Raw genomic sequence first — 11,756 nt, forward strand, 5'->3', positions numbered from 1 at the left:
GGCCAAATTGCATGCATTGCCAGCACCGTTGTTCTTCCCTCCCCTACCTTGTCAGACGTTAAATGCCTGTGTGTGGGGGTGTGTGTGTGAGGGGTTGAGAGGCAGAGCACACGATGATCAATAACGGTGCACGAACACTAAGACGGGGCCCAGCCCGCTGTTTTATTTGTTGCAAGTGTGGAAGCATCCTTGACCGGGGTGGCCCAGGCTAGCCTGGTTTCCTCAAGATCTCAGAAGCTAAGCTGGGTCGGCCCTGGCTAGTAGTTGGAGGGGAGGCCTCCAAGGAATACCAGGGTTGTGATGCGGAGGCAGGCCATGGCCAAACCACCTCTGAACACCCTTGGAGACCCGACGGGGGCTGACATGAGTCAGTTGCGAGCCAGGGCTCTTTTTGTAGAAAAAGCCCAGCAGGAACTCATTAGCATAATAGGCCACACACAACAGCAGAAACACATTAGCATATTAGGCCACGCCTCTGCCAGCACAGCTCATTAGCACATTAGGCCGCACCCCCATGTTACCAGAAGTGTGGTCATCCAGCCACACCCACCTTTTGCTTCTTATTCTGTTTACCTTGTTTGTTGTCAAAACCCAGGGCCTTTTTTTGTAGCAGGAACTCCTTTGCATGTTAGGCCACACACCCCTAATGTAGCCAATTCTAACGAGTTTCTGCTGTTGGGTGTGGCCTATTATGCTAATGAGTTCCTGCTGGGCGTGGCCAACTTGGGAGCCAGCCAGAACTCCGTTCCTGTGCGTTCCTGCCCCAAAATAGCCCTGGTTGCGACTTAACGGCACTTCCCGCCCCTACCACCAACTGCTGAAGTGTTCTCCTAGCTGTTGGTGGCACCATGTTGAAGGGCAGTTATGTTTCCCCACTATATTTCCAACAAACAAACTATTCGCTTTGGGGGAGATTATTTCATAGCCAACACAACATGTTGAACAGTGGCGTGTGCTCCGGACAGAGTCTGGCCCCCTCTGCAGTGCATTCGGAGGCGTGGTTTAGGGAGTGACTGTATTTTCGCCACCAATGATATGTTGAGGGTATGGAGTGGTGTTTATTCCCTGTTTTCTTAAAATAACTTTAAATTTTCTCTCTCTCTCTCTCTCTCTCTTTCCTTTAAAGGGATTTTGGAATTCATTAGCTTGGCTGTAGGGCTGGTTAGTATCCGTGGGGTGGACTCTGGACTCTACCTTGGGATGAATGAGCGAGGCGAACTGTACGGATCAGTAAGTATTAAATTCTTAGGGATTTGTGGAAGACCAAAATGAGGGCTTTGTTGTGGCTTGATACTATTTGATACACATTATTTGGGGCTTTTGCCTTTCTTGCTTGGCATAAGGAATTTGGGAGGATGCTTGGCCATTCCAGCCATGGGCTAATAACAGTGGCACCTTTTGTAGCCCTGGTGAGGAAAGGCCTTGGCTGTCTGGGAAGAGGGTTAGGAGGATGAATTCGCTGCTTCCGCTAGACGAAGCAGAAGCACAGATTCTTCACATTTTGGGAGACTATCTAACAATGTGTAGCTTGCCTTATCAAGGCAGCCGAAGCATAACAGCAGAATTATAACCCTTGAAAAACAACTGCATCAAACTAAACTTTCGAATTTAGCCACCATGTTAAGCTCCAAAAGATACACGTTATGCTTTTTTAAGGGTGGTGGTCTCTCTTATCTCTGTGAGGAGTTTTTCCGAAAGCCTTGGCTCACCTCAAAGAAAGCCTGGCTGCTTCTGATCTCATGTCTCCCGTCGAAAGTCCTCTTGGACAATCCCTCTCACAGAATCTAAGTGGGAGGAGCTAATGTCAAGAGAGACGCTCTCTGTGCAGGACCAGTCCACGCAAGGATATCCAGGGAAGCACCAGTGCCTTCAGGGAGGCCCAGGAACTTGCGGCGCCCTGATGAACAGAAAGCAAGAGGCAGGTTTTTGAGCAACGCAGTTTCAAAGGCAGCCCCAGAAGGTTCATGAGCATTTTTTTGGGGGGGGAGGGGAATCATAGCTTTCCCCCCCAAGGTTCTCATCTTGTTCTCTGGAGCCAGAGTAGACATCAGAAAACACTGTACTAAACTCCAACTCAATCTGTATCCTCTGTGAATACAGTGCAGTGCAATCCTAGGCAGAGTTTCTCCAGTGTTAAGCCAACGGGTTTAGACTAGAGTAACTGTATAGGCCACCAAAAAGACAAATAAGTGGGTTCGAGATCACATCAGTCCAGGGTAGCCCAATCTCATCAACCAAGGAAGCCACAGCAAGACCTGAGGAAAGCTGTTCATGACAGGACCTTTAGGAGAATGTTAATTCATTAGGGTCGCCATAAGTCACAAGTGACTTAAGAACATAAGAGAAGCCAATGTTGGATCAGGCCAGTGACCCATCTAGTCCAACACTCTGTCACACAGTGGCCAAAAATACCAGGTGCCATCAGGAGGTCCAGCAGTGGGGCCAGGACACTAGGAGAACCTCCCACTGTTGCCCCCCCCAAGCACCAAGAATACAGAGTGTCCCTTGCCCCAGCCTGAGAGTCCCTATCTATACCTTGTGGCTAACAGCTGCAGTGGCTCAAGTGGTTAAGACGCTGAACTGCAGGCTGTGGAAGGTCAGTAGTTCAGGAGTTCGAGACCTGGGTGCCGCATGATGGAGTGAGCTCCCATCTCTAGTTCCAGCTTCTGCCAACCTAGCAGTTCAAAAGCAAGACATTGCAAGTAGATAAATAGGTACCACTTCGATGGGAAGGTAACAGCGTTCCGTGCACCTTGGCATCTCATCATGCCAGTCACATGACCACGGAAACGTCTTCGGACAGCGCTGGCTCTTCGGCTTTGAAACGGAGATGAGCACCGCAACCCTAGAGTCGGACTCGACTGGCTTTCGAGCAAGAGAACCTTTACCTTTACTTTTTAACAGCCACTGATGGACCTCTGTTCCATATGTTTATCCAGTTCCCTCTTGAAACCGTCCATGCTTGTAGCTGCCACCATCTCCTGTGGCAGTGAATTCCATGTGTTAATCACTCTTTGGGTATAGAAGGACTTCCTTTTATCTGTTCTAACCTGACCGCTCAGCAATTTCATGGCGTGCCCACGAGTTCTTGTATTGTGAGATGGCACTTAAGACACATCCACAACTGTAAAATTCTGTATGGGCAGACTATCCAGATTCTGAACCCAGAACAGCTGAATTCTGTGACTTGGTTAAATTATGCTAGTGTAGTAAATGCACGTATTTTTGCACAGTCTGATTCTGATAGTCCACAGGAAGGTAACGGACATTAAAGCCTTTCCTGCAACAAGCAGGAATATTACTCAGATACCTCCTCTGTCCTTGCCCATATAGCATTGGAGTAATGAGAACCAGATGCAGTTTAAAAAAATGAAAACCAGTGTGGTGAAGCAGCAGCATTTGCTTTGTCTGTTCTGTACTGAGCTGCAGTCAAAAAGCCAGCCCTGTGTTGACTTCCAGCTAGACTGGAAATCCACAGGCCTTTACAAGATTCTGCCTGGATTCCACTTTTGGCAGTCTGCTAAAATGTCCACAGCGTCACACCCAAAGCTGACACTGGGTTAAATGCTGCATGCATCTGTGTGTGGTGAAGCAGATTCTGGTGACTGCTTACCTTGGGCATACCTGGCTGGCCTTATAGCAGGGACTGGCTTTTCTCTGTGGCCTTCGGGGTGACCACCTCACTGGACCCCTGCCAGTTGAAGAATCTCTCTCCTGTGAGAAGATGCTTGGGTGGGCTACTCGAGTCAGTTCTATGCCCAGGTTTGGCCATGGGCTCAAGAGACTGCCAGTGTGAGAGGAATCGCATCACAGTATCAATGTCAGCAATTCATTCCTGGTCCTAACTATTTTAGGGAGATGACTTCAGGGTGTCTTGACTGCCTTAGCTCTTTAGACATGACTCAGGAGGTGCTTATGTTGCTTCTCAGAATCGCTGGGCTGAATGGAACCTCCAGGATAATTTCGTTCAGTTGTCAGCGACGAGGCCCCCTCCTTCAAACTAGGCCTCCCTGACCAGATTGGAGGATGCAGAAATCAGCGGCCAGGGGTCACATGTGACTGGGTGGGAGTACTTCACACTGCAGCGGAACATGCCACCCAGTGCAGCTTGCTCCACAGAGAAAATCAGAAGCCTGGGAGAAGAGTCTAGCCTTCTGGGGCTGGTATTTAGGGATGGGCACAAACTGAATTATGAACCAGAATTCGTCACAAACTGGAGACCAGTTCGTGGTTTGCAAACCCAGTTCATGCAACAGCATGGTTTCCTTTGGTTCGTGGAAGCAGTTCGTGGGCCAGGCATGCTGGCACCCAAGGCAGCAGTCGGAACCCTTTCATTAATTCTGATGGTCAGGTATTTAAAAACAGTGTTTCCGGAAGCTCCAACAACAGAAAATTGGTTCCGAAAATTATGGAATCACTATTTAATGGATTCTGTTTCAAGCAAACTAGACACTTCTTCTCAAACCCCAAAACATCAAAGGTTTGTTGAAAAGTGGTATCCAATTTTAGATTATCTATCTCAACAACAATTTATCTCCTCTGAATGGTCCCTATTCTATAAGTGGATTTAACAAGGTTTATTTTTCCTATTGAACCGAAGGCTCATGAATACATATCTTCTGTACACAAATATGGTAACATTATCCTTAATTCCTGTAGTGTGTTTTTCAAATGTATGTTGCACCGTTATTATGATTATTTATTTTCCTTGTTTAGCTACTTCACTGTATATATGTTTTAATATATTATTGTTGTTGTTGTTGTTGTTGTTATTATTATTTATTTTATATATATTAGATACCGGACAACAACAAGTTTTGAGGTTTGTTACAATGTAAGTTGCCCAAAGCTCTAAAAAGAAGCAGTTCTGAACATAATTACTTGAAAATATGCAAAATTTACATATGTTAAGATGTGTGTATTTAAGCATAATTTTACACTGTTCTCGATTTTACTGTTAACCTTTTGTCTAAAAACAATAAAAATCTTTAAATAATAATAATAAAAAGCTGTGCCACTCCACAGCGCAACTCGCCAGTGGTTGCCAGTTCAGTTGCCAGTTGACTTGTGCCACTGCTGCGGTGTAATGCAAGTGAGCTCAGGAGGCATTTAAATGGCTGTCGCTGGGGGGCTGTCACTTGGGGGGGGGATATTTCAGTGATGTCTTTTGCTCCCCCCCCGGGGGGGGATGTGGACAGATGATGTTTTTTCATCCTTTTTGTGGCAATTTAAATTGCTTTCATGTAGTGTAGTGGTTAGCATGTCAGATCCAGGTTCAGATCCCCAGTCCACCATGGAAGCTGGCTGGGTGACCTTCTGCAAGTCACAAACTCTCAGCCTAACCTACCTCACAGGGTTGCTGTGAGGATAAAACAGAGGAAAAGGATGTAAGCCACTTTGGGTTCTCATTGGAGAGACAAGGTACTTATAAACAAATTTATTCTGGGGCTAGAACACTTATACTATGTACACAAAAGTAATTCTCACTGTATTTGATACAGGTTACTCCAAGTAAGCACACAGAAGTCTGGAATACATTGGAACATTGGATGAGGGTCACGTTTGAGATTTATTATAAGAATACCACTCCCCTCTCATTTGTGAAGACTTTTGACTTTTTCTTTTTGCTGCCACCAATTTAGATTTTAAGTCATTTCTGCCCTGTAAAAAGGAGTCCTAGAAGCTTGCGTTAAAAAGAAATCAAAATTAAAATTAGAGATACCAAGTGTGAAAGATTTTAATAGCTCAGACATTACAGATCTGGGTAGAAGCAAGCCTGGTTTGGTGCTTTAGCTTCCTTGGACAGGTCTCAGTGCCCCCCTGCCCTGGAAGCTCAAGCCGAAGCCCTATTGGCATGGTTAGCACTGCCCAGATCTCAGCTCAGACCCAGCTGGTGATGGTGGGCAACGCCTTGCTTATGGCTTCCTCCTGTACCACCTCTGGTTGAATCCCATCTGAGGACCTCTGCTTGCCCCACTTCTGGGTGGAATAACTTTCCCCCCTCCTGAACAAAGACGTTTTTGTCCTACATCAGCACAGATGATCAGGAAACCCCGCACAAAACCACCAGGACTGTTGTTTGTATAACATTCCTATTTTGTTTAGTTGTGAAATCCTATTTGCCAGGGCCCTGTGCCTCTCGCTGCCAGGCATGCTGGAAGCACCTGACAGGCTGTTGTTGGAGGTGGCCCAGGGGAGCAGGTGGAGTTACTGCAGGTAGGTTTGCTCAGAAGTCATGGCGGGTGTGAGCCATGTGACTGTGCGCCGAGGCAGCGGAGTGAAGCTTCCAGGTTTAGTGGCAGCTGATCTCTGCATGCCGGGGATGAAGAGCAGAGAGGGCGACTTCTGGGCCGCCCAGAGACTGTCTTCTGTTAGAAATCAGATGGATTCTTGTTCTGACCCGGCAGGGATCTGCTTGTGTGCTTGCATGCAGAGGGAGTCTGATTATTTCTCACATATGATCTCTGTCTCTCTCCTCCCTAACCCCCACCCTGTTCACACAGAAGAAGCTCACAAGAGAATGTGTCTTCCGTGAGCAGTTCGAAGAAAACTGGTACAATACTTATGCCTCGACTCTATACAAGCACTCCGATTCCGAGAGACAATATTATGTTGCTTTGAACAAGGACGGCTCCCCCCGAGAAGGATACAGGACTAAGAGACACCAGAAATTCACTCATTTTTTGCCGAGGCCTGTGGAGCCCGCTAAGATCCCTGCCATGTACAGAGACCACTTCCACTACAGGTGACCTCCTCTGCCGCTTGAGCAGGCAGTGCCGACCCTTTGGGCTCCCGCGGCTTCTGCTGGAGGGCTATCGTGTAGTCATTCCATCCTTTCCCAAGTCTGGGTAACAGATAGAGAAGCACTGCAAGGAATCCCGATATTGCTCGTTCCTCAGTATTCCCTTGTAAAAGATCAAGGCCGAGCATGTTTGTGTCAGGTGGGGGCAGGAGGAGGAGCTATGCAGGCGATAGTGCAGGTTTTCCGTGGCTTTAGTAACCGGAGAGCTCTGAAAAAGAAAACGTTCAAACGGAGAAAAGCACATTTCTGAAACTAAAACCAGCAACGTGATGAAGATGAACGAAGGCCACAGAAAGGAGTAATCTACTGTTCATGTCTGAATGGTTGCATCTCGCAGGGCCTTTCCCGATGGCCTCACGGGGGCGTCATCTGTGCTACTTGGATTTTGTTGGAGTGGCCATAATAGATTGGCCAGGTTTTGCTAGTCTCCAGCTCACAGACCTCTGTGGTGGGAAAACAAGGGGCAGAGACCCCAGAGAATCAAGGTGAAGCCTGGGAGAGAGTGGGCCTGGATCCTAAGGGGCACGTGCGCATGCGCGGGGGCCCGCGTACTCCCTGCTCTTGGGGGAGTAGGGGCAGGAGAGGGTGGGTCAGGGAACAAACGTTCTTGAAATGTAAACATACTTTTCATAAGGACAAATTTATTTATAAAGTGTATATGGTATTTATTTTATATATTTATTTATTTCCAAAAAAAAGTATTTTATTTTTAAAGTAGAGCTATTATGGCCCAACTTTCAACAGAAAGCTTAAGGTCTTACTGAAACAAGAAGGGGGGGGTGTTGTCGAGTTTTAAAGAGCTTATTGGCAATAAAAATTTCTTTATATATCGTGGGTGGTTTGCTAATTTATTGTAATCATATGAAATCTATCCAGCCAGCAAAAAACCGAAACAAAACCAACTCTGCAAAAGAGGACGCTAATCAAAGGGGCAAAAACCTGCCTGTGCTGAATGATGTAATGAAAGGCTGGATGATGCACAGAGAGCCCCTCCCCCAAAGTACAGGGCCAGAGTCGGGGGCCGGTTCTGATTTCTGTCGCTGTTAAGTGATTTTCTTTAATCAAGTAAAGCTTCCGGTTTTATTTGGCCTCTCCAGCTGCAACATTGAGGGGACAGCATCACGACATGCATTTCTTCTTTGGAAGCAGTTTGCAATTTCTTTCTAAATTCTGGTAAATGTCAACATTCCCCATGTCTCTGACATTTACTGTGAAATGTATGTGAATGGCAGCACGTTTCAAAGTCTGGGGTTACTTTACTATCTGAAATTCAGATTTCTCACTGGTCATAGCATCAGCGAGGAGTCCTCCATGAAGGAATAAGATACAGGAAGAATAGAATTTAACCTCATGGAAACGCTTTCGTAAAGCTCACTTAGTTTTAGTACTAGTCGCAGTCAAAACTATGCAAAATAAATCACAGTTCTCTAACTGAACTGCACAACAAACCAGCAAGGCAGGCTCAACCCCGTTTTGCAGCTTGAGGAACTGAGACTTGGATATATGGCTTGCCCAGCCTATGCATATCACTGGGATTTGAACTCAAGGCTCCATTTCCTGCATGTAGTGTGGTGTAGTGGTTTAGAGTGGCGGACTCTAATCTGGAAAACTGGGTTTGATTCCCCACTCCTCCTCCACATGCAGCCGGCCAGTCACAGTTCTCTCAGAGCTCTCTCAGCCCCACCTACCTCACACGGTGTCTGTTGTGGGGAGAGGAAAGGAAGGCGATCCTTAAGGTAGAGTAACGCGGGGTATGAAACCAACTCTTCTTTTTCATGCTGAACCTCCAGTGCCTGCTGAGCCCCTCTCTCCACAACTGGGGACATGGTGATTATTTGTATGGCAGAGCACTTGCCAGACTTGCACCTGCTGTGTGCCATGTGGCATTGATGATACAGGGAACGGGGGTGACACAGGATGCCTCATCACCAAACTCAAGTAGCACCACACACCACACGGCTTTGCTTGAGGTTGAAATGAAGGGGTTAAGCCTTACAGATCTGAGAACAGGAGGAGGAGTGTTGTTGGGGGCTCTGATTCGGAGGGTCGCCTTTCAGAGAGGCCCCACTGAATGCAGTGCTGAATCTTGTCCTCAGTACAGTAAATGAAACCTTTGTGGATACTGTTCTATACATCCTAAACAATTGTAAAATCTAGCACTTGGAACATTAAAAAATAGCTTTAGGTAGGTAGCCGTGTTGGCCTGAAGCAACAGAACAAAGTTTGAGTCCAGTCAGGCACCTTTAAGGCCAATGAAGTTTAATTCAAGGTATACGCTTTCGTGTGCACACAAAAGCTGATACCCAGGATTAAACTTTGTTGGTCTCAAAGGTGCCACTGGACTCAAACTTTGTTCTATTAAAAACTAGCATCTTTGTTTAGAGGACAAATACTGCTTGAATCCCCCTCCCTCAGGTTTAACGATGAGACAGCTATCACAGGCAATACGAGGCAGTAATCCTTAATTCTAAAATGCTCCCTTCTCCATTAACAGCAACCCTGTTGAGGTGCTGTGAGTTGCTACCAGTGATAGCTGCTCTACAGTAGCTTGGGAGCTTGTCATGGGGTTGGGTGTGTGTGTGTCATGGGACAAACCCCACCCTGGAGATCAGCCAGCAAAGAACCAAGAGGAGTGGGATTGTGGGTTTCCAGTACACACTTCCAGCAGGTGTTCTGGCACGTGGGAAAACACCCCCCCCCCCAAATACTTTCCATCATTTTGTCTGGCTTCCCTCACCTGCTTGCTCAGTCCCTCTTCTTTGGATGGCTTCTGTGCAGTCAAGACACAACGGAGCTTCACTCTGTTCTTCGTCCAGATGGAGGCCTACCAGCTGCACAACAAATGTGCACCCAGCACAGGCAACAAGCTTCTCACAACAATTCCTCCCCCCACTCCCAGGACAACACTACAAAAAGAGACCTGAAAGCCTGGTGGCTGAGTGCAAGGGGAGACTTGGTCTTTGAAGTCCCCAGGTGATGACAAACGTTACTGGGACATCTGACACACAGAGGTATTTCTTGCTTATGAAAGCCAAAGCCCACAATAAGGAAGAAGACCAAAGGGGCTCAAAGGATCCTTCGGCATCTGGGTACTCCAGGCAGACACGAACATCTACTTTCAGGGCTCTTTTTGTAGAAAAAGCCCAGCAGGAACTCATTAGCATAATAGGTCACACCCCTGACAGCACAGCTCATTAGCATATTATGCCACACCCCCATGCCTTCCCTTGGCTTGCCTGGGCGCCCCGCAGCTGTGGGGAGCCTGGGCAAACCCCCCCCCCCCGAAGGTTTTGGCTGTAGTGGGTGTGGCCAACTCTGAAGCCAGCCGGAACTCCGTTCCTGTGCGTTCCTGCTCAAAAATAGCCCTGTAATAACAGTCGATTTGGGCTACAGAGTCAAAACTAGTGTAGAAGGGAGGCTCGACTGTACAAATTCACCTCCCCTCATCAAAAAGAAAAACCAAAGTCACTGCACGTGGAGCGCGTTTAATGGGGGAAACCACATTTGCCAAACCCCCTTCATCAACACTTCTGCAGGCACATGGAGAGTCACAGCCCCATCAGTCCTTGCCTGCTATATCCCCCCTGAGCTTACACGATCTGCCCTTCCCATTCTCCGTGGCACACAGGGGGAACATGCATCTGTAAGTCCTGTATGTGGGAGAAGCTGCTGCGGAAGAGTGCGACCAGTTTGGGTATCCACACAGCCAGCAGGGGAAAGGATCGCCCGCCCACCCACCCACCCACGGAGACAGATCAAGATGGGCAGCCGTGTTTGTCTGCAGCAGTAGGAACCAGTGAGAGACCAGGAGCACCTTATCGACTAACAAAATGTGTGGCTGGGGAGGAGCTTCCGTGAGTCACTGCTCACTTCTTTGGATATCTTCAGAAGTGAGCAGTGATTCATGAAAGCTCAAACCCTGCCACAAATGTTGTCAGTTGATAAAGTGCTACTAGGTAAAGGTTCCCCTTGCTTGAAAACCAGTCGAATCCGACTCCAGGGATGCGGTGCTCATCTCCATTTCCAAGCCGAAGAGCCAGTGCTGTCCAAAGATGTTTCCGTGGTCATGTGGCCTGCATGACTAGACGCCGAGGCGCACTCCTGCTATTTGCTACTACCCACCCCCACTGCTGTTCCTCTACACACATTTCCAACAGTCTGAACTGTAACATAAAACTGAATTTTGCCAAAATATTATTTCTTGCCGTTCAGCTTTAACAGAAAAGCTCAAAGTAAATAAACCATCTTGCGCCCTAGAGAGCACACTGGTGGCGCTAACAAGGAGAACACACTGGAAATTCCTTTCTGTGCCAGTTCAAAAACTCAGTACTGCTTTGACTCAACTTTGACCCTAAAAAGGCACTGATCCTAGTGTATGAAGGACTGGAATTCCATCAGAGTTCAAAGAAACTTGGTTGAATGGGCACCTGCTCTTATGAACAAAACAATGCATTTGTGCCATGCAGATTCCAGCAGTGTATGTGAAGTCTATGCACCCATCTCCAGCTCTTCTGAATGGGAAAGGGGTTTTAACATATATAAAATGTACCCATTCTCTTGCTGAATGCTGCATAACACGGATTCAGGTGGGGGTAGCTGTGTTGGTCCGAACCAGGAAAATAAAGTTTGAGTCCAGTGGCACCTTTAAGACCAACAAAGTTTTATTCTTATAAAGCTGATACCTAGAGTAAAACCTTGTTGATCTTAAGAACATAAGAGACGCCAATGTTGGATCAGGCCAAAGGCCCATCCAGTCCAACACTGTGTCACACAGTGGCCAGAAATACCAGTGCCATCAGGAGGTCCACCAGTGGGACCAGGACATTACAAGCCCTCCCACTGTTGACCCCCCCTAAGCACCAAGAAGACAGAGCATCACTTGCCCCCAAAGTAACAGAGCGTCCCCTGTGCATGCCCCCTGTGCCTCGCCGCCGCCGCGGAGCCACGGGGGGGG

At 47.5% G+C, this 11,756-nt stretch overlaps 1 protein-coding gene across 1 annotated transcript; it reads left to right on the top strand.

Moving 5' to 3' along the window:
- Positions 1 to 315: 315 nt before the first annotated feature.
- Positions 316 to 7,502, top strand: FGF16 (fibroblast growth factor 16). Its single transcript, XM_015426437.1, has 3 exons — positions 316 to 367; positions 1,127 to 1,230; positions 6,504 to 7,502. Exons 1-3 carry the CDS (start codon positions 316 to 318, stop codon positions 6,747 to 6,749), a joined length of 402 nt encoding a protein of 133 aa, XP_015281923.1. The 3' UTR covers positions 6,750 to 7,502.
- The last annotated feature ends 4,254 nt before the right edge of the window (positions 7,503 to 11,756 follow it).

The sequence above is a fragment of the Gekko japonicus genome, unplaced genomic scaffold, assembly GCF_001447785.1.
Source record: "Gekko japonicus isolate JY-2015 unplaced genomic scaffold, Gekko_japonicus_V1.1 scaffold984, whole genome shotgun sequence".
Classification (NCBI taxonomy): domain Eukaryota; kingdom Metazoa; phylum Chordata; class Lepidosauria; order Squamata; family Gekkonidae; genus Gekko; species Gekko japonicus.

Coding starts and splice junctions, on each gene's coding strand:
- FGF16 (XM_015426437.1), top strand. CDS start 316: ATGGCCAAACCACCTCTGAACACCCTTGGAGACCCGACGGGGGCTGAC. Junction 368..1,126: donor CCCGACGGGGGCTGACATGA/GTCAGTTGCGAG, acceptor TTTCCTTTAAAG/GGATTTTGGAATTCATTAGC. Junction 1,231..6,503: donor GAGGCGAACTGTACGGATCA/GTAAGTATTAAA, acceptor CTGTTCACACAG/AAGAAGCTCACAAGAGAATG.